The sequence below is a fragment of the Pygocentrus nattereri genome, chromosome 20 (genome assembly GCF_015220715.1).
Source record: "Pygocentrus nattereri isolate fPygNat1 chromosome 20, fPygNat1.pri, whole genome shotgun sequence".
Classification (NCBI taxonomy): domain Eukaryota; kingdom Metazoa; phylum Chordata; class Actinopteri; order Characiformes; family Serrasalmidae; genus Pygocentrus; species Pygocentrus nattereri.
This window is the reverse complement of record NC_051230.1, coordinates 35,341,107-35,363,988: the sequence shown is the minus strand read 5'-3', so window position 1 is coordinate 35,363,988 and position 22,882 is coordinate 35,341,107. Positions and strand designations below refer to the sequence as shown.

General features: G+C 39.4%; 2 protein-coding genes across 3 annotated transcripts in view; both read right to left on the bottom strand.

Annotated features, from left to right (window-relative positions):
* LOC119261782 overlaps positions 1-22,882 on the bottom strand; it is a 371,675-nt gene that overhangs the window by 139,284 nt on the left and 209,509 nt on the right. The window lies entirely within an intron of this gene.
* On the bottom strand, positions 6,923-10,041 carry LOC119261789. Its single transcript, XM_037531527.1, has 4 exons — positions 9,733-10,041; positions 9,456-9,611; positions 9,025-9,117; positions 6,923-8,060 (listed from the first exon to the last, which is right to left on the bottom strand). The coding sequence occupies exons 1-4, from the start codon at positions 9,883-9,885 to the stop codon at positions 7,758-7,760; spliced, it is 705 nt and encodes a 234-aa protein (XP_037387424.1). The 5' UTR covers positions 9,886-10,041; the 3' UTR covers positions 6,923-7,757.

The window sequence follows — 22,882 nt, the reverse complement described above, 5'->3', positions numbered from 1 at the left end:
AACATGTTTATGATGAATATTGTACCTCCGCCATCGTCCCGTTTCAGATGAAATACTGTCAAATATGCTGTTTTGCTTTTTTAAATATATATATTTTCCTTCTGTTTTCTGTTTTTCTGTCAGGTTGGTTTTTGTTTGCGTCTTTGTTTGTACTTTGAGATGCACATCAGAAAGTACGTCACAGATTTAGTCATAGTCACAGCTTTTCCTCTCGCTGTCTTTATTAGAGCTGACAGGTTTGTGATGGTAGTGTAAAAAGCATATTGAGTTTAGCACCACAGATATTAATCATGAGCAGGCTTTAATGACTTTGTATTTTCTTGACCCTGTTGTTTTCAGCTTGACACCTTTTCAAACGTCTCATGAGAGTGAGAGACAGACAGACAAAGACAAATTCACTGATGCATGTACACAGCAAACACTGATTCTGACTCAAAGCAAATTATACTTATGAATATAGAAATAATGCTCACAAAAAATTTGTAGTGTGTAGATGTGGACCAAGCCTGGGTACATCTAGTTTAGTAAGGCATGTTTATTAGCTAGAGAACAAGCTAAACACCATAGCTAACTTGATGTGTAGATGAGGACCACGCCTGGGTACATTCCAGAGACAGTGGAAGGTCAGTTAGACTCAGTCTGAAGTGTTTCATTAGATTGAGAACATCATAAACTAAAGCTTTGTGATTTTAACTTTGCTGTGTTTCCTTTACTAAAGATTCAGATGAGTTCATCTGCTGAGTTTTCACCAAAACAGCAAAGAGCCATGACTGTAAATAAACAGACACAGACATGATCAGAAGACGCCTCTCTGGTTAACTTACACTTGCAAAAGGTAAAGCTGTACACTGGAGTGAAGGAGAAAGTTCAGTGGCTGAGGAACACTCAAATGAAATGGGGCTATGCAGAAACATCCTGTTTAAGGGGTAAAATAGTGGTCATAGGGCAGGTAACACACATTTTCTACTGAGAGCTCAGTGATGGGGGACAGATCGGAGAAAGAGTTCTATTGTTCAGGTTTTACAGCAGCAGGAACTGATTCTACACAAGGTAAGCCTATTATTATTATTATTATTATTAACTGACTTTGATATTAAGTATAGTACTCCTGTAAGTGTACCTGGTGTTTCAGAGTCAGGCCCTCCAAGTGTTCAGCTTTTCCTGAAAAAAAAACTATAATGGAATGATAGACATAAATGTATTCGTGAAATATTTCACATCAGAAAAGTTAATATCAGTGAGCTGTTATCTCTACTTGATCAGTTATTAAAGTTCTGTGCACTATTAATCTACATTTGCCACCAGAAGCTGAACTACTGTGTTATTACACATGAAAATGGGAGTAGAGCTGCATAAATCACTCACATATCCAAAACCGTGTTTGTGAAAGTTTTCACTAATCACATGAAAGCCAAGGCTGCATGACTTTAATAGTGCATGTATGCGTATATATTTTAAATTGTGCTCCAAACTTAAAACATTTTTCAGCTTTTTATGAGCAACAGCTTTTTAATCAATTACTTAAAAATAATGTTTTCATCTCTGACTCTGTATATTACTGTGTCACTTTTGAAGTGAAAGATAGAAATATCTAATTTTGTGCACGTGGTAATGGAAACAGACCTGTATAAAACAAGGAAATATTCACAAAATCCGTTTGTGAATATTTTTCCAAATCAAGTAATTTGTACAACAAGGGAATCTGCAAGGTTACTGATAGTGTTTGGGATTAAACTGCAACGTCAGATGGTGTATTTGGTGTCAAAAGCGCGTGTATTTCATTTACTTTCACTTTCCGTGCTCGCACTCTGTCCAGGCGACGGACAGGCAAAATAAGAGCTGTGAACTGCATAGACCGGCTGGTCTGTCTGAGCGTGGTCAGTCTGCGCCAGATTTTATCCATCTAAGAGCTCGACTTTTGAAGTTATGCGCTTTAGAAAAGAAAAGCCCGGTGTGGAATACTGGTGAACTTCACTGAGGGGCTTTGGATAAACCGTGTGTATCTGTGTTGTAAGTGTGGCGTCTCCACAGCAGCTCCTCAGCCAGACTGTGAACGGTAATGATGTTCTGTTGGAGGGATTCTCTCAAAGTTCAGTAGATGGAGTTCGCGGTGGAGAAGATAAAGATCTCTGTATCTGATTAAAGTCCGGAGCACCCGGTCTGATCTGTCTGATCTGTTTGTGAATGGAGGTGTTCTGGTGGTTTACTGAAAGACCACCTCGTGTCCAGAATGTAAACGTGTGAAGGCCGCTCACAACTGCTTTACTGAGAATCAGAGCTAAATGCTTCAGTCTGGCTTCGCTGGTTGTGGCTTGTGTGTGTTGTGTATTTTTCTTTTTAATGGTGTGATGTTCGTACTTTTCATGGCCCTCGTGCCGAACCTGCCTTTAGATTGAATCTTCCTTGGACTTCCCAGTTGTCCGGGTTTTGGAGAGCGAGTTGGATGTGAACTCTAAAGTAAGCGATTAGTGATCTGTTCTGGATTTTTTTGAGTATCGTGGTCATTCTCCACTTGGAGTGGGAATTCAGGTGGATACATTTTTCATAAATATAATTTCTTTAATATGTACATTAATATTGGCTTTTATCATAAATGCAAAATGGAGAGCTTAATTCCAGACTTATTAATATGTATAATTCAAAGTTTTAGTCATTTGTCACTGTTTTAGGCCTTAATGAGATTCTTTTCCTCAGGAAGAATTAGTTTTCTACTTCAATTGAACACGTGACTGTATTTGTCGAAAGAGCCCCCAACACTCTTTTACACATGCACTGAAAAACACAAAATACTTTCATGGGTTTTAACCTGCCTCCATATATTATTTAAAAAATGGAAATGAAACTACCGAGAAAAAATCAGGCCAAACATGAATTATTCTAACATTTCAAGTATGAAGCTCTTAATACAGACAATATTTTACTACATAAACACCTCATTATAACAAATCCATAACACCACTGAGAGTTATTTCATGTTTTCTAATGTCCAGGCCGTTCCAACAGTCCAGAAAGCTTTTCTTGCAGCTGTACATCCAGTAAACACTGAAGAAGTTTGCTTCGAGTTATATCGGTGATTAGAAACACGTGACTTTTTAATAATCTCTTACATTTCTGGACACAGAATATTTTTGTTTCCCAGTAAAGGAAAAAAGAAGACCACGTGTCATAACAAAGCGTATGTGTTTTTGAACTGTCCAGTCTCAGGACTGAGGAGGGCTTGTCTGTTGTGTTTCAGGCCTTTCTAAACCTCCTCTCCTTTCGTCATACCTAGCCAGGCTACCTGAATGACGAAATAAACAAACTCAGCGCTGACCATCTCATTTCCACAAGTACTAGTTTTCTACTGTTTTGGTTTATTATTAATCATTATTAATAATAATGATTGTGTTAATGTATAATTACATTAATTATTAATGTAATTGTATTACATTACCGTCGGTTACAGTCACTAAGTGCGTCACTGGTGTTGTATGAATATGGTGTAAGGCCAGTGACGGTGACTCCAGGGACATTCTGGTTAAAATCAAGGAGTTTTTCATTGGCTGACTTTTTAAAATGGGAGATTTAGCATTATTTTAACAAAAATCCAATTTCCTTTAGAGCGCTTAAAATAGTTACATAATACCTGATAAACGGAATTATTAATCAAGTCATGAAATCAGATGAGCGCCTCATGCCTTGATATGCTTCTCCTCTGATGACCAGCTTAGAGTTAAACACATACTAAAATATGTTAAAATGTGCTAAAATAGTCCTGACAACACCAGTGGCCAAAACATCCGGGCCAAATAAATTTTTCAAATAAAACACATTTTTACAGGTAGTACAATTTTAATGACTAATATAGAAAAATATCTGTTTTATACAGTTTCCAAAGCTAAGCCTTTTAAAAAGATGGTTTTATATTAAAAACGGTTTCTCGAATGTTGAAAACTGGTTACATAACGAGCCGTTTTACATGTGTACGTGACTTTTGGGGCTGCGCCTCAAATCTTCAGCATGTTTAAGTCCTGCAACCTCGGGAACGCGGTTTCTCGGGCAAGTTAAAGGAGAGCCTGAGTTTGAGTTTCAAGCAGCTCTGAGCTTCTGGAGAACCGAGTTACCCCACACTGCCATGTCAGGGTCATATTAACCATATTAACAGTAAATGTTAATATTATTCAGCTGAATGCTGAGACTCCACACTCACCAGTGGCTGCTCTTCTGCTGTATATTTACAGTAATGAGCTGTAATTAAAATGCATCTGAACATCAATATGAATAAAACTCATACGTGTAGGAAACGTTATTGGGCAATTAGCATTTTTATCCACCAAGTTCTGTCCTGTATAGTTATGTACTTTTACATGAAAACTTAAATACACATTTTACAGAGAGATTAACTTTGTCATTTGCGCAAACATGACCTCAACATTTTGCAGTTGCAGCGTTTAAATAGTCAAAGAAAAAAAAACCCTCATACGGTTTCAAAACTCCAAAATCGGAACTGATAAAAACCCGTGAAAAACTCATTTTAAAATGTTTTATTAAAAAGTTTGTAACTTTTAAAGCCTCGGCTCTTGCCAGGGAGGCGGGAATGTGTTTGGCGTTGGGGCGCGGGATTTTTAAGAAGGTTATAAAGTGACCGTTGACGCAATGCAAAATGATTTGACTTTATTTATTGCTTTGTTTATTTAATTACTTTACATCAAACATAAGTCCCCCCACCCCCACTTCTGGCACAAATAGCGTGAATGAACGGTTATATATGATATTGTAATGATCCCCCACTTTTATTATGTGGTGCCCCTAAAGGAATACCTATAATTCCCTTTGGGAACCACTAGAGGGCTTTCAGCCACTGGGCCAATATTATACGCTGCCACCACCTTTAAATACCCGGTCTGGTCCGGGTGAGCCCGATAACACACCTGCACACACAGCAAGTATAAATTGTCTCCATATAACAGTCTTTATTAACAATCAAATGTGTTAAAACATACAAGGGCTAACATTTAGTCCCTCAACAGTCCAGGATGTAGATTTCACTGCAACACGTGCCACTCTTTTCCAATGTAAATATCTCACAGCAAACTAACACTGCACGCACACACGCTTGTGATAAAACACTTCGATACACCCTGTACTGTGATTGACGGGATAGCCCTGAGCAGTTAAATGACAATACACTACATACACACACACACACACACACACACACACACACACACACATTTACACCTACAAAATTTAATAAAAATATTCCAGACTTCCCTCGCCGGGTGGCCGTCGAGACCCCCCCGTGGAATGCCGAAGTCCGTCGTCGTCCAGATAATATTTGCCCTCTTCCGGTCAGCGTCTCGCTCGGGTTTTTTTTTTTATTAGTTAAATAGTCACCCAAAATAATCGCTTAGTTCATCACACAAAGTTCACAAAAGTCTTTCAACCACGTTCCAGCTGCCCCATTCCACCACGAGTCCTCAAACTCTGACGAAACGCCACCACAACAAAAGCCCCGCACCCGGCTCCAGCCCACGCCATCATGCTCTCCCCCCCCTTTTCAAACCACCCCCCCGCTCCTTTCTACTTACACACCTGATCCTCATCAGCTCACATTGCTGTCCCACAACCCCTCCCCTTCATGCCCATCACAATATATTAGCGATTAACCTTAAGTTAAAGCAATAAGAGGCCGCTTTGGGGCTCAGAACTGGACTGAAACTGCATAGCCATATCTCTTTGACCTTCAGCTAGCGTGTGTTTTGAGCGACGGTTTCGTAAACGCCTTAAAAAAGCGCAGCTAATACGCACACGCACACTATTTTTTCCCCGTCCAGTTCTGTTTTTAGTCTTTATCTTAATGTGACAGGGACTTTCCTAACTGGGTGGACTTTTGGTGTCACACTTTTGGGTGGATCTACACCACCAAACTATATTTCTTTAGGTAGTGTAAAAATCAGGTATTACATTGTTTTAGGTGTATTACAGTGTTTGTTTCCAGAGTGTGCAGTTGGGTCGTTCATCTCTGTAGGTCCCGACAGGGAGCACTCAAAAAAATAACTCATTGGATTAACTCAATTGAATTGTGGGCAGGATTTCCACACATCGACTTTGTGTAGCCTCAACCCAACCTAAATACCTCCATGGAACACAACGTAACTGAGTTGGTCGAACCCATCTTCATTAAATGTAGCCACAATAACTGAAATACCCCGGTGTAATACAATGTAATTGCATTGGTCAAACACATCTTTATCTAATGTAGCCACAACAATATACATATATTAAATGGCCTAAACCGATTTAAATTTATGCAATGAAACCTAAGAGAGTTGATCCAAAATAAATTTGTTATATTACCTCAGTTGTACCCCCAACCCCACTTCAGACACAAAACACAAAATATGGTTGTTGTTTTTTATTATTATTCAAAACAGCAAAGAGCACAACTCTGCCCAACCAGAACTTGGGCACCATGTGCCATCAGCCCTGAAGTAAAAAAAACACAAAATCCCTTCAAACATTTAAATATTTCAAGCAAAGAAAAGAGGCACTCAGGCTGGAGGCAAAGCCAGGCCACCCTCATTTATCGTTTGTGAGTCTGTGTGTGTCTGAGTCTGTCCATCTGTCTGTCTGTAGGTGTCTCAGTCTGTGTGTGTGTGTGTGTGTGTGGGCATCTGCGTCTGTCTGTAGGTGTGTGCATGTGTATGTGTCTGTCTTCCTCTCACTTGGTCCTGGGTGACAAGTCTGTACACTACAAAAAATGAAATCTAAGCAAGCTTATTTTTCTAGTTTCAAGTAAAAACATTGTCAATTTTTTAAGTAAAAAATAAACAAAACTAATTACTAGTACTTTTCAACTAGAACTTGTCCATGAGACAAGTCATTTTTTCTTGATCCGATTTTTCTCTCGTTAACAATTTCAAAAATCTAACCAAGAAAAAATGGTGTGCGTGTGTGTGTCTGTATGTGTGTGCTGGTGAGTAGTCTGTAGCAGGGCACTGGCATGGAGCATCTTGCTTTGAATGTGAATTGAGGGGTGACTTGGCAATACACCAAAAAGCTGAAAGTGGATAGTGTCATAAGCAAATAGCTTGATTTTATCATGAGAATCTTCTGGACAAATTCGAATGCACAAACATCTTCAAACAAGTCTAAACACTCTACTTGAAACTATAAAAATACGCTTGCTAAGATTTCACTTTTTGCTTGTAGCAGGGCATTGGCATGGAGAATGCTTTAAACATCAATTAAGGGGTGATTGAACACCACAAATAGTCAAAGAAAAACACAATAACATTTCTGTTAACCAACCACATAGTAAATAGCAAAAAAAGACAACAGTGTGCATGTGCGCATTGGTATCTGGCGAGTAGTCTATAGTGGGGCTTTGAATGTGAATTACTAAGCATCACAAATAATCAAGAAATTACATTTGTATGGACAAAAATGTGTTCCCCACATATCAAAAATTATAAGAGTGTGTGTGTGTGTGTACGCGCTGGTCTCTGGTGACAAGTCAGGACACTGTAGCAGGGCATTGGCATGGAGCATCCTGTTTGAACATGAAGAACATCAAGAAAACACTTTAGTGTAGCCCAAAAAGTGTTACCCACAGGACTCCATGGGTATAGCAAAAAGGATAACTCTGTGGTCTGTGTGCGTGTACGCTGGTGAGTAGTCTGTAGCAGGGCATTGGCATGGAGCATACTACTTTGAATGTGAATTGAGGGGGGGGGACTTTGCAATACACAAAAAAGCTGAAAGTGGATAGCGTCTTAAGCAAATAGCTTGATTTTCAGTTGCTGAATTTTCACATTAAGCTTGTGTCCATCCAGGTTCATGAGAATCTTCTGGACAAATTCGAATGTGTACTTCATGCTGTCTGGGTAGGCAAGATCAAGGGCATAAATCAGCCCAAACAGGACAATGAAAGCGTTGATGACAGTACTGATGTTGTTCATAACCTTGACACCCTCGATTACCACTCCAACGTCATCTGGCTCTTGATGTCCCTGGCTCCTGATGCTGTAAATCCCCATGACTGTGGCTGTGATGTCCCCTTCTGCCTCCTCAGTGGACTGAACAAAACAGAACAAGTTTGACAAAAGCATTAAAAAATCAGAAAGTTATAAACTACAGTGTATAACAGAAGTGAGTACACTCGCCAAATTTCTGCAGAAATATCACTGACAATGAAAAGCAGTCAGCGTACAACGTGTATAATTCTTCAATTTATTGTTCACTCAAAATAATTAAAAATACAGCCATTGATGTAAAAAGAACCAAAAATGCAGCCATTTTTTTCTTGATCAGATTTCTTTTTTTACTCATTTCAAGCAAGTATTGCTGGGAATAAGTAAATAGATCTCACTAAGAAAATATGACTCACCCAATGGACAAATGTCTTAAAACAAGTCTAAATAGTCTAAGTTCTAGTTTAAAAAAAGTACTAGTTATTAGGTGATTTTTACTTAAATTAAGATTGACTAGATGTTTTTATTTGAAACTAGAAAAATAAGATTAGATTTTGAAGAGATTGAATTTCACCAATAGAATCATGCATGGCATTGTCAACATGTACTGTGACTACTGAAGCAGATCATGATCCTCTCAATGGGATTTTAACATATGGGTGTATTCACTTTTGTGGGTACATTTTGAGACCTTAATATTGAATTCATTTGAGTGAAAAATAACTTGAAGCATTATACAAGTTGTACACTGGCACTTTTCATTGTGTCCAAGTGAAATTCCTTTCATGTCCCCTGAAATGATCTGCAGAAATGTGAGGGGTGTACTCATTTTTGTGACACACTGTACAGTAGTACTGTACTGCTTACAGTAGTGATAGTCATCTTGGTCACACCATTGGCTAGAGACTTCAATGGAAAGAAGAAAAGTTAGAAACTAAGAAAAGTTTCTTAGTCAGCACCCCCACTGTATGCCATCTCCTGGAATGCACTGCTGCTTGTGTGAAAACCCATCATCTTTTACAGGACACTTAAGACTATACTACACAATAAAGAACTGAAAGACACTTACCTCATACTCCTTGAAAAACGCATCTGGGTCTTCGTTTAGATAGACAACCAGGCTGCGCAGGACGCACTCCCTCCTCAAGTCAATGTCGCTACACTAAAAGATGAATGACAAGACACAGAAACAATAATGGCAGTTAAAAACATTCACAAATCCCCAAATGATCATGCAATTGCCCACAACTGAATTGTGCCTCATTAATTTGACCAAACCATTGATTTGACCATTGGTTGCAGTTCCTGACTATACTGCTACAGACTCTTATTTGGTAAGAGTGAACAGTTTTGTGAAATACCAGTTGAGACATGAGTAGTGAGCTGTTGTATAGAAGTGAAAGACGGCCTTGCCAAACAGTCTTTTAGTTTTAAGAATGCAATTGTCATTTCTGGAAATGAGCCAAATTAGAGAAAAAAATGTCATGTAATCATACTAACCGAATCGGCCATTTCCAGGAAGCGCTTGATCCTTTGTCCCTTGACACCTCCTTTGCTCCGGAGGATCTGCATCAGTTTCGCTGTGAAGTTGTCAAACTGGGAGAGGAACTTTGATCGAAGTGGTTTGGTTGTTACTCGCAAGAACTCTGCATTTACCTGAAAAAAAAGAGAGAAAGACTTAATTGTACTGCCATTAATAAATGGAAACACTGCTATTGCAAAATACAAATGACAGCCATTGATCCCCCTGGAAAATAAAAAGCGCACACACACTTACTTCACTCTGCTCAAAAAGGGCAGGCCATCGGTTTTTGAAATCCTCTATCATGGGCCTCTGGTTCACAACTTCTTGTCGTCTGTAGGAGAAGGTTTTCTCCATCTTGGCTTTTATTACAGCTTCATTGTCACGCTTGGCCACTTCTGTCAGCATAGCAATTCGTTCACTCTCCAGACTGTCTTCAGTTTCACCTTTGGGATGTAGTGGGATGTAATTCACTTCAGCCTTTCTAGGCTTTTTGATATGAGCAGCAGATTTCCCTTGGCCTTCACGTTTATGTTTTAAGGAATTGACTCGAATTTCGGGGTGGCCAAGTCTCCCAAGTTTGTTTCTGTAATTTTGCATTTTGTATTTTAAAGACTGCTTCCATCCAGAAAATCCTGACTTGCATCCTAACTGGCCCAAGCAAGGATGGGCCTTTGTCAAAGCAGCTGCTACTTCCTCACACTGGTAATCCTTCGGATACTTGGTGTATTTCATCATCTCTTGTGCCAGGCCATTAAGGATGATTCCTTTAAGCTTCGGGCCAGGATTGAAGTATGTTCCCTTTGTTTCAAATTCAGTGTTCTTTTGTTGTAGCTCCAGTTCTGCTTCATAGGAAAACTTTGGGACAACAAAAACCAGGGGCCAGGACAATCCTGATGTATGAACCTCTGGGGAAGAGTGTGGAGTTGATGTACACAAGGTGGCATCACTGCTTGATGAGGCCAATGATGAACTCTCAGTGTTTGGGACTGGGGAACTTGAAGCAGTCGGTTCCACTGTGTATAAAGAGATGTAGGGCTCCTCGAGTGGTGTGTAGATTACTTTGAGTGTACCCATATTTTGGATTTCAGACACTGAGGTGAGATTCATGAACTCATTGAAGTCAGAATCCATGTACTGCAAACGAAAGTCTTGATGCAACTGGAAGCTTGCTTTCACAAGATCATGTACTTCATCCACAGTTTTTGGAATTCCAGAAACCATGTGCAATTTCCTGGAGTCAGATCCATCACCAAAAATGACCCGTACACAACTCAGATCCATGCACAATAAGCATCCCTGTTCTGTAACATATGCCACTGTATGACAAATGTTTTGCCATATGAACCTCAAAATATTTCGGGGTATTTTTGATGCAGTTTTGACCTTACTCCCTCATTAAGGACATCCATAGGCAGAACTGAAATATCTGAGACTTCCAAGGATGACTTCTTTAAGTTGGAGCCATGCGTTTCATAGGCTAGCATAAATTGATGTTTAGTAGCTAGTGAACGAGGTATATTTTTAAAACAGTTTGTATACCGAGCAACCTGCTTAAAGAAGCTATGCTTAGCCTCGAACCTCATAGTCCATAGTGCTACCAGCGGCCCAACGCAGCGGATCATTTGCGGATAATGCTCTAAAAAGTGATGTTTTGGCAGGAGCTTTACATGTGGAAAGAGTTCAAGATAGTGTTGTCTGTGATCATAGATCTTAGCCTCAAGATATGCAATGGTTTCACTTGTGTGTACAGGGGCTACTGTCAACTCAACAATGTCCTTTAGGTCCAGAATCAACAGCCATGATGGTTCATTTTCTGGTACAATATGCCCAATGAAAAAGGGAAGAAATCGCAACAATGTCCAATTTTCATGAGCATTTCCGCCTACGGTGTTAGTGGATGTGAAAGAACGCGGTATGGCATGTGGGCGATTGGTTTTGTCTCCCCATTTGAATGGAAACGTCCGAATCAATGTGTTAAGTAAATCAAGCGTGAAGTATTTTTTTGAGATCAATAAGCAAATACAGCGTGCAAGTTCAACTGGCACAATACCTTCAAAGAGGTCGTGCACAATATCAGGAGGATATCCAGTGCTTACATGAAAATGGGAGAGGTTCTCTGTTAAAACACACTGTTTCTTTATACCACAGCAAATTGCTGCACTTTCCTGGGCAGAGTGGACATGAACATCATGAATATCTCGGGTTCTAAGCTGGAAAGCACCAGACTTCACATCTCTGGTCTGAAATTCTGACTTATCTCCTGTACAAAATCTGCAGATTGACCCACCAGAAAAACTCTCAACAAATCCAGCTATTCCATGCGCACCAAGATTGTCAGCAATAACACATTGTACTGTACCTTTAACAAACTGACCAATTTGGGAAATAAAAACTCCGTGGTGCTCTAGTATACTCAAATCTTGCAAGAGTGGCTCTAACAGTTTTTCATAGCCATATGTCTTAATGTCATCAGATTTGGAAAGAACAGCTAAATAAATTGAGCTTAATTTTGAATGTGAACCTGGTGGCAAATTTCCCAACACCCAGTAGACACCACAGAGTTTGTGTTTTTTACGAGATGTCCCCAAAGGATTGCAGACTTCAAAATCATCTACATAAAGATGTAGTGCTATTCTAAAGCCTTCACCTGACAGAAAGTTGTTTTGTTTATAGTAGTCACCATCTCTTATGCTTCGATACTCTTGTAAACAAGATGTGGTTGGGTGGTTTTGCAAACCTGGAGTTTTAAGATGATCAAGGATGCCTTCACCAGAGAGCAAATTTTGCAAAGATTGTAACAGTGGTATATATTGAAATGACCTTTTCTTTTGGGTATCTAGTATGTATTCAACAGGCTCCACAATCCTAAAATGAGCTTTATAATATTCTTTACGCTTATAAGCAGTAGCAAGAGGACCATCCTTTGCAATTGCTACACCTAATGCGTTAGTCTTACATATGACATTGGAAAGCTCGTCAACGACTGAATCTTCAATTTGTAGATTATGGCTCTGAAATACATCAAAAACTGTAGCTTTTGTCAAAGGCAGAGATTCTGTACTTAATATAAAGTGAAGTTCAGAGAGGACCTGGTCAATAACAGTCTTTGGAGTGTGAACAATATTCTCTAACCTTAGTAAAATGCACGCAATTTTCTCTTCAATAAAATTTCTCTGATGTAACTCTGAAAGACCAGTACAATTAAGTGACTCGTGTTCATTATCCGTGTCAATGGAGTCTGTTTGACCATCTGCAGAATGATCTAACTGATGTATATCATCATTACTACTGATTATGGTCGCTTGAAAGTCTGTTAATGAATATTGGTTATGTTTCCTGTTTTTGTGTGTATTAAATGTACTGTAAATATTGGTTTTAAATGTACATCCTGAAAACACACATGGAACCGTTTCGTTTTGCTTGAGATGTCTATTTAGATGATGAAAAAAGTCTTTCTCTGTTGTTAGTTCTCTGCAAGAACACACATGGCACTGAAATGTAGAAACTTCCAATGGCTTTTGAGATAACTGTTTAGCGTGACTTTTGTATGTGTGATTTAATAGCTTATTCCATGTGTTAAATGTACAAGGACAATCTGTATATGGACATGGAAAATGACAACTACCTCTAAAATGGCCATGCGTCTGTCTGAAATGCTGTAATAACAAATACCTGCTAGCTAGTTCCAGAGAGCATTCTTTGCACTTCCACATTAATTATCCTGCAAGGGAGAGTAAAGACAGTTAGCAAAATGAACTCTTGTAAGGTCTTGTGTTACACAGGAGATCTTGCTTGGGTCTGGTGGACCCATGGTATTTTGAGGCTTTTAGATCTTTTTTTTTTTTATTACTGATTTGGGCCCATGTTCCTCACAAAAACTGAACCAAGACCAGTGAATCCCAGTGTGAAAATTATTTTCATATTATTTTTCTAAAGCTAAAATTGTAAGAGTCAAACAGACCCTAAGACCTCACAAAGGTTCAAATTGAATGAAAATGAATGAAAATGATACAGATCCTGTGAAACAGGTGGTCAATTACTTACAATCACTGAGAGGTTGGCTGCTGTACGGTACCACTGATGTAAACTGCAAAAGATAGATATAAAATCAGTGCAGTGTAGGGATTAACAGCATTTAATTTGTCAACATTTATTTGTTGCTTATTATGACATCAACTAAAATGTAAAAATTTACCACTTATGCATCACACATCCTAGACAAGCATACAAATAAATTGCTGAGATTTTTGCCACTAATAGCTAATTTATGGCTACTGACTGCAGCATGTGAGATAGATGGATTTCCAAGAGTTTCGAGCAAACATAGGGAGCTGGCGACACAAATCCCATGCACGAAACTGAGTTCAGCTTGCATGGACGTAGCAAAAGTTTTGCTGCTTACATCCATGCAAAACATTACTGCAAAATGTCCAATGCTGCAAACCGTTAACTCAGGCAGAGAGGGGCAAAACACTGTGTTGGGATAGGCTCAGAGGGATATTACTTGTTATGGCAGAGGAAAATGGTCACCGATTGTACAAGTGGTTGCACGAGGCTACCAAACGGGAGATAACAATTCCAAAAAACATGCTGCAGAACGTTGCACTCGTTGAGGTTCACCCTACTACTGCAGGGTGAACACCACCCACTTCCCCTCCGCCCTGCAGTACGCTCTGAAGGATGAGCTTCTGCTGAGGATGCTGTTCAACTACAGCTAAAAAAAAAAGTGTCATTTTGTCTAAAATTTGGAGAAAACAATTGCTCATTTAGTGGTTCTGGGCTATTTTAATTGATCTTGTTTGTTTGGTTTATTGCAAATAGCTGAAAATTGGTATATTTTTCTAATAAACATAATTATTTGTACCTGTAAAACAGAAAATTACATATAAGAACTTCATACAGGACACATTAATTCAGTCGTATTAGCCACAAAAATAATGGAAAGAGTAAAATGTTAATAAATCCTTTAAAAAAAGAAGAATCTTTAATTGACAGAAATACATGTAAGCTAACAGGTACATAGCTAACCAGCAAGTTCTCATGCAAACTCGGTCATTGTGATTAAGGGTGATTAAACCTGCTTTAGTTCAGACGTTTCAGTTTGGTCCAAATCAAAATAAGAGGTGTGAAAGGTGCTGCTAACCACAACCCGGACCAAATGATCATGATTTGGTCCAACCTAAAGAGGTGGTGGTTTCGGTCTGAATCTACTGCACCATGGTTCGTTTTTTTCTAGAGTGGGAAAGCACATTTTCGGACGGTTCGGATTTTCGTACCAATTACAAGATGTTTAGGCAAGCTATTTTCGTTCATTCGGCAAGAAAACAATAAAAAGATTAAAGTAATAAAAGATTGTGTTTTGCCGAAATACACTGATTCACTCGCTACACCTGAGACTAAAATGGGCGGGAAGACAAATTACCAGTCTCTAGCTAGCTAACACTAGCTAGCTAGCTACCTTTCTAACGAATTAATTTGGCCAACAGTGAGTTAAGTTAGCCATTTGTACATCTTAGTTAAACTAAGAAAAAAGTCATTGTGTACATTTTATTACCTTAAGACCAAAGTATATGTAGAAGGGCCCTGGAAAAAAAAAGCTAATTATCAGTTTCGCTAGCTAGCCAGCACTAGCTAGTTAGCTACCTAACCTAGCTGAGAGACGTCGGCAAACCAAGCTAACGCTAACTACCTAGTTAACAGCTTTGCTAGCTAATTAGCTAGCTTAGCTTGGTATGGTTTGCCGTCTTTTTCGCCAGCCATTTTTGCAACTTGGTTAAGCTAGCGTTAATAAAACAGGCGTCTTGTAAACATTTCATTACCTTAAGATCAGTATATTGTATGTGTAATTACAATGAACCTGACAAACCAAATTATCAGCCTCTCTAGCTAGCTATCTAGCTAATGCTAACTAGCTAAAAGACGTCGACAAACCAAGCTAACGCTAGTGCTAGCTAGCTAGAGAAGCTGATAATTTGTTTTTTTTCAGGGGTCTTGTACATATACATTGGTCTTAAGGTTAATAAAATGTACAAGATGACGGTTTCATTAATTTATCTAAGGGAACTGCGCAAAAGGCGGAACTGGCCGATGGGGTACGGCCGATAATAGCTTTGCTACCTAGAATTTGGTTTGCCCGAACTCTTTTTATAGCCAGCCATTTTCTACAACTTGGCTAAGCTAATAGAACTGGCGTCTCGTAAACATTTTATGACCACAAGATAATTTTATCGTATGTATAGGTGCAAGAAAACTCCATTATAAGGCTGGTTTTCAACTTCACGGACAATTCACTGCTTCCACACTTACCTCACACCGCTTTATGACGGTCTCTCTGGCATGGGCATAACTCACAATATGAAGTTAATTTGACTCTTTAAAACGTCTGCTTCAGTAAATTAACTTAACAATACTTGTTGAAAGACTAAAAATTCACAAACTATAGTTGAAATCCGAAAAGTCAATATGAATAGTTAGGGTAACTAAAGAGTGTAAGTTATTATAACTTAAAGGCTAAATATTTTTTTACAGTGTGGGAAGGCGCATGCGCACGAGAAGGTCCCGAATTGAAACGAACAGATTGGTATTGGGTTCATGAATGATGGGTAAATGTATTGTGTTGAAACAATTATATCTAAATGCATTTAATATTTAACCAATTTGTTCGAGCAAATCAAGCAAAAAAATAATGTGGCACACCAAAGGAGGGCTTGAGTCATTTTTTTGAGTGAGTGCTTGTCTCTCTGGCGAATGCTGTTGGGTGAAGGAGGTCACTTCAGATACGCAGGGTTGTTATAAATTCTTTTGGTAAAACCTTAACGGTTAGTTCGGGCAGGAGCACAGAGAGTTAAGACTTGGAGAGATAAGCGGGAACTCATTGTCTTGGCCGAAATGGGAGAAAGAGCGAACCCACACTCAGGTGTACTGGGGTGATGGGGCCCTGAAGGCTCTCAAGCCTTTTTTTTTTTCATTTTATTTCACTTTTGTTAAACTTTTTATACTTAGCATGATTTTTCTGTCTTGATTTCTGTTTCTCATATTTCCGTCATCATCATAAAAGCTTTTGTCCAGCGGTTCCATTTTTGGATTCATCCAATAAACTGGCAAAACTCCTTTTGGACTCAGGCTGGGTTTTTTTACACCACAACGGACAATTTTTCCATGTTCACAATCTGACAGTTTCATCGCTTTTATTCAGTGCCATCACTCCCTCGATAAGCCCCATTTCTTCACATGCTTGGATTCCAAGTGGTTTGGCACTTGATTTCACGACAATGAATTCCAGAAAAACGTTTCTTTTTATATTTCACTGTCCAGCTTCACTTTTCTTTCACAGGTATTTTGTCTCCAGTGCATGTTGACAGTTTCACATTTGTTGGTTTAAGTCTGTTCTTTGAAGTGAACTGTAAGGCATTACAGTGGCTTGTATCCAGTATCCCGTCTGAATTTGACAGGCGTGCGCTCCATTTCTACTGCCACAGTCCATTCATCTGTCTGTGACTGTGACCTTGCTGCACAACTCCAATGAACAGACTTAATTTCATCATCTATCGCGTGCACTTTCCATGACCTACACATTCTGTTTACCATAAGCAGGGCCTTTACGTGATGCATGCTCAGCTCCACATCGTTTGCTTTGTCTTTCTCTCTCTGCCGTTTTATTTTGCGGATCTTTTTACGTGTCTGCTTATGCTTCACTGCATCTACATGCTCGTTTTCTCGTGCAAGAGGCTTGCAATGTTGTGATCTTCATGCATCTGTTTAATTTGTGCTCTTTCTGCCGCAAGGCAAAGAAAACACATCAGCATAGCATATTTACTGGGGTTATCAAATTTCTCCGTTATTTCCCAATGTGAAGTATAATAATGAGTTGGACGGAAAATAAAATTCAGAATCAGAAGACACCAAATTCGTTAGGAGCCAATAAGTTGAGCAGCAATGACGAATCAGACACTGGAATAAATGTTGAGTAGCCACTCTTATATTTTTACAATAAACAAAGAAAAAATATTTGCGCCTTATAAAATTATAGAATAATTACCCAAATGATCAAAACGACAAAAAGAAAGGATATGCACTTGGAAAATGAAATAAAAGGGTGCACGCGGTACATGTATATCTCCTTGTCCGCGTCTTTTCTTCAAAGATCCTGGCTCGCCATCTAATACAATTGGGATCACGTCCTGGTCCTCGAATTTTTCCTGTTCCTCTCAAAAAACCTGACCTATAAACAAGGCCATATATATACTATACTCTCTTTTCTGATGCATCACTAAAGGTTTAAATGTCAAAATGCTATATACTGCATTAAACCTCACGCATCTTATCAAATCTCAAATCTCCAGCTTCAGTTGTACAACATTGAACGTTCAAAGAGATCGCAATTCAAATATGAGAACGAAACATTCAAGTACTCACATGTTTCTGTTCATATTAGCGGCGTTTCAATACTACTCACAGTAAGTGAGCATTAACATTTGAAATATAGCATATCTATATCAAACTACACATCATAACATACAAATAAAACAATAATTGCCCATACTGAGTTGCTTTCAGAGATATCAAAAAATGTGCTTAATTATTTCTCATACACTATAGGCCTGCTAGTGTGGAAGAAACTGCACCAAAAATGATCCTCCTAGTTACTTTAAACTCAAACTTCAAAAAGTTGAAATGAAATAAATTCCTTCTCTGGCTCACACTTACAAAACAAAATGTATGTTTACTCATCCTATGAATAATCAAATTACATCTTTTCCTTAAATTTGCAGTAACAAAATAAAGCAACTAGACGTCGGGGTTCGCAGCGGCTCACAGATGTAAATAAGTGGTTAGCCAACGTAGCCAGTCTCCTTCATTCGGTCACTCGGCTCTGGACTCTTAATAGGTAAGTGCACTGACCTTCTCTTTCCCTTATCGCGGTTTAACGCCGATTTTTCAAGGTTCTTCCCTCCCGTGCCTTTAGCGGGGAGCTGCTCTCATCATTGCGGCGGCAAACTCGGAAAAAATCGGAAGCAACTAGACACCTGCTCTACTCTTCTAAGCTGATTGGCTGAACATGACCTGCGTAGCCCCTGATTGGCTATTGAAGCTAGGACCCCCCCCCCCCCATGGGGTTATGCGAACTGAGTGATATAATTCAATTAAAATATGAGGTTCAAAACTCTGACGCAAACAAATAAAATAAATATAGATAAATAATTACTCTCCATCCCCTCTTTTTCTTTTATTTATTTATTTATATTTTTTATCTGGGCTACAGAAGGTATTGTACACTTCAACTGGCTACATGCAGAAAGACTGCTGGGATATGCTCCAGCACCCCGCCGCGACCCTGACGGAGAAAATGGATGGATGGATGGATGGATGGATGGATGGATGGATGGATGGATGGATGGATGAACGAACCTTGGCTGGTTTGTTAGGGCCTCCAGCAGCTGCTAGATAACTACAGCTCAAACCTGTCTCGAAATCGTCTCCAGTTTTCTGACAGGTTCCTGTGCAGTATGTCAAGTCCAGCAGGTGTCTTAAGTCCTTCCATGCTTGCTTTGGAACTTTGGAAGCGTTTGTCTAATTTAATTCTACTTCTGACACCATGTTTTGATGTTTCGATGTGTGCAGATCTCACCATGCCACTCCATGTTCAGCCATCAGCTATGCTCTTAATTTAACGTGAATTACAACTGAGTCAGGATGAATTATTGACACACATATCATGACAGAATCTAAAGTTAACAGCCAGCTAGCTAGCTTAGCTAGGCTGTATTAGCCAGCATTTACTATATTTTACTTAAAAAGCATTTGTAAAATTTACAGTAACAGAACCACTAAAGAAGCTGCTGAAATAACATATACCAGTAACACAGTCCTCTAATTTGGTTAAAAGTGTGGAAAATATTTATATTAAAACATTTTGTCTTTGTACGTTCATCTGCTGAAATGTTCAGAAGCATCAGTAGAGGTGTTTACAGCGATAAGCTACTACTACTAGTAATAATAATGATAGCTTCTCTTGTTTCGTGTTGTAATTTTGAGAAGGTCTCTGGCTCTGAAGCAGACGGGGGCACAGTGATGGCGTGAGTTAAACTTTTTGGGCAAAAATAAAAGAACAGAAAAAAGAAGAAGAAAAGAACCGCGCAGGTCTGTGTAACGGGTTCGGCACTGGTAGTGTGGTTCCGCATACTGTTTGGACCAGACCTAGGCTCGTGAAGGCGCTGGTGAACTTTGAAGGACAAATTCAGTGACTAATTTAGTTAGAACAGAGAGCTCAGCTGCACGTCTGTGCTGAACGAGCACAAAGAGAAAAGGGAAGAGAAAGTTCCTACCAAACCTCAAGTCCTGAGTGTGGTAGGAGGGGCTTGAACCTGATCGGCTAGTACTCTTTAGTTCAAAGAAGTAAAATTAATATGCTTCTATAATTTTTATCACTGCGAATAATTAATTATTAACTGGTTACAGTGATATAAGATTTTAAATGAAATAGGATTATCTGAAATTCAATATTTTTTATTATTCAGTTCACAGTGACCTTTATGTTAAGGTATATGGTATATTTCTATTAATTTTGCATTTTGGAATTAATTATTATTTTAAATCTAATCCACTGAGCAGTATTTACGTCTGGGTTACATCAGCAAAACTGGGTTTGTTGTGTTTGTCCATCTTTAATTTGGTCACGAAAGTTTCATTAATCTGATGAGACAGACCGTTTAACTATCGCAGCCCAGTCATGTTCACGTGTCGGAATAACTGTTTCACGCTGTGGTTTGTATTAAATAAATCAATGAAAGAACGTGTTTTACCGTCATTACGGGCTGTTACTGCGGTAGCTCGGGAACTCTTACCGGCCACAGGCCAAGGCCCGATATAAAAAACGGACGCGCCGAATTTGAAAAATTCCCCTTAAGTTAATTATTACTTTCAATATCTGCACATTTATAATCAGGAATCACAAATGATTATATTTGTTTCATTTATTTTTTTTAACGCTTTATCCAATTTGACCATTAAATAAGCTCAATGGTAGAGGAGGACAGACAATTTTAGTTCTGTTAAAACAAATTACCATTAGCGTCTTCTCTTTGAGTATCATTAATGTGTGCCTCTCTGCCAGGGCCGGCCTCCTACACCCGTCCGTCAGGCCCTGATAGAGAGCCAGACCTTTTTTTAGCCACTTTATCCAGACTGGTCTCTGTTGTTTCCCTCTGGAACCAACCTCTTTCACCACTTCTTTAGATCAGACTTCCTCCATGTGGCCTATAGGGTGAGCATTGTTCTTCTAAGGTTTCACCCACCCTTTGAGAGGTCATGGACACTGTGGGCTGCTGATTTGGGCCAACCAATGAATTGGGCTGACTCTTAACTGGACAGTAGTGCCAGTACTCCTCTGGCAGGAGACTGCAGCCTCATTCTTATCATGTATTTTCAGTGTTGTAAACATAATGACATTCAATAAACCTTTTTTTAGGTATTTGGTTTTATGTTTCCCTTTTTAAATTTACTTTTTTTTTTTAAATTCATTATTAATTATTTGATTATATGGGATATGGAGCTGTTGCTGACTCTGGAATGGATCTGGTGCAGATACAACAAGTCAGGGCTCGATCCATTCCAGAGACAGCTGCTTATATCAACTTGACCTTGGACCTCTGAATTGGGTCCATGCTACATGTGGTCCAGATATGAACATAATATTTAGACCTCCATCAATTAAGGGCCAGATGTAATGCAGTTCTTTGCTCATCTATGCCAGTTTTTAATCTGTTTTGGAGCAGATCCATGAAACAGATCAGTTCTGGTATTGGGCCATTGTGCAAAAAGACACTGGGCCAGCTCTGCTTTGCCGATCCGGACCAGATGCAGTGCTACATTTGGTCCTGATCAGGCACAGTGTACATTTGTTGTCTGGGTGCCTATGAGACCTAACTATACTAAACTCAGCAACTATAATATAACATAACAACTTAAAAGGCCTTACAACTAACATTGGACTATTCTTTTACTTTTACAGGGGATGTTTAGGGCACTGGATGGAGGTATATTTGGTCCTCTCTTCTGTTTGACTCTCCTGGTCAGTACTGATGGTGTGTGTGTGTCTGTAGGTCAGTTCTGTTCCCTCTCTCTCGTCTCTCTCCTCTCCTGGTCAGTACTGATGGTGTGTGTGTCTGTAGGTCAGTTCTGTTCCCTCTCTCTCGTCTCTCTCCTCTCCTGGTCAGTACTGATGGTGTGTGTGTCTGTAGGTCAGTTCTGTTCCCTCTCTCTCTCTCTCTCCTCTCCTGGTCAGTACTGATGGTGTGTGTGTGTCTGTAGGTCAGTTCTGTTCTCTCTCTCTCTCTCTCTCTCTCTCTCTCTCTCTCTCTCTTCTCTCTCTCCTCTCCTGGTCAGTACTGATGGTGTGTGTGTGTCTGTAGGTCAGTTCTGTTCTCTCTCTCTCTCTCTCTCTCTCTCTCGCTCTCTCTCTCTCTCTCTCTCTCTCTCTCTCCCCTCTCCTGGTCAGTACTGATGGTGTTTATGTTTGTAGGTCAGTTTTGTTCTCTGTGACAGAACTCTGGTGACTTTGTATAAGATTTTTCACAGTTTATTGAAGTTCGTTTTTCTTCTTAGCCTTGAAGACCACAGTTGAAGATGAAGCCAGGTGAATCTCTGGTGCTGACGTTGGACGTATCAGATCCAGTGGAGGTCATTTATAACAGCAGCTGGACCATCCAGTGGTCAGATCTGTACAGTGGATGGACAGTCACTGCAGTGTAAACCTAAGTATAAACAAAGAGCGTCTCTAATGTCTGCTCTTGAGCTGAGAGGAGTGACTCCCTCTGATAGGGGAGTTTATACTGTAATGGACAAAAAGAATGAAAAGGCCATTCATATCTACATAGTGACTGTCCAAGGTATGAATTTAATGCTGTTTTTACAGCTTAAGTGGAAGGGAAGGGCAGTGTCCTGTTCTTTGCCATATCATCAACCTGTACTTAGATTTTTCCCTGGTGTATGATATTACCACAAAGGGCAATGCTTTCCTGGTTAAACAAGGTTGTACACAACAAACCCATCTGTCACTCCAATACCAGAAAGTCAGTCAAGAGTCTTTATCCTCTTGATTTATATTACCGGAGCATCAGTGAGCCAGAGCTCAATGAGTTCTGTGGTGTTCTGATCCAGCAGCCTACTAGCTAAGCTAGTGCTGCAACTAGCATCACTCTGCTGTCCTGTTTGGCACTGTCTAATATTTAGTGATGATTTAACATTTCAGATGTGTTTGTTGGATTATTAGATAAAAATGCCACTGCAGCTTTGAAAATAGTCAATTTCCAAACATAGAATGATACACTGTACTACTACTATACTGTCTAGTTGTAGTGTTCCTGTGTAAGGGTGATGACTGAGTGCCAGCAGAAGTCATTAG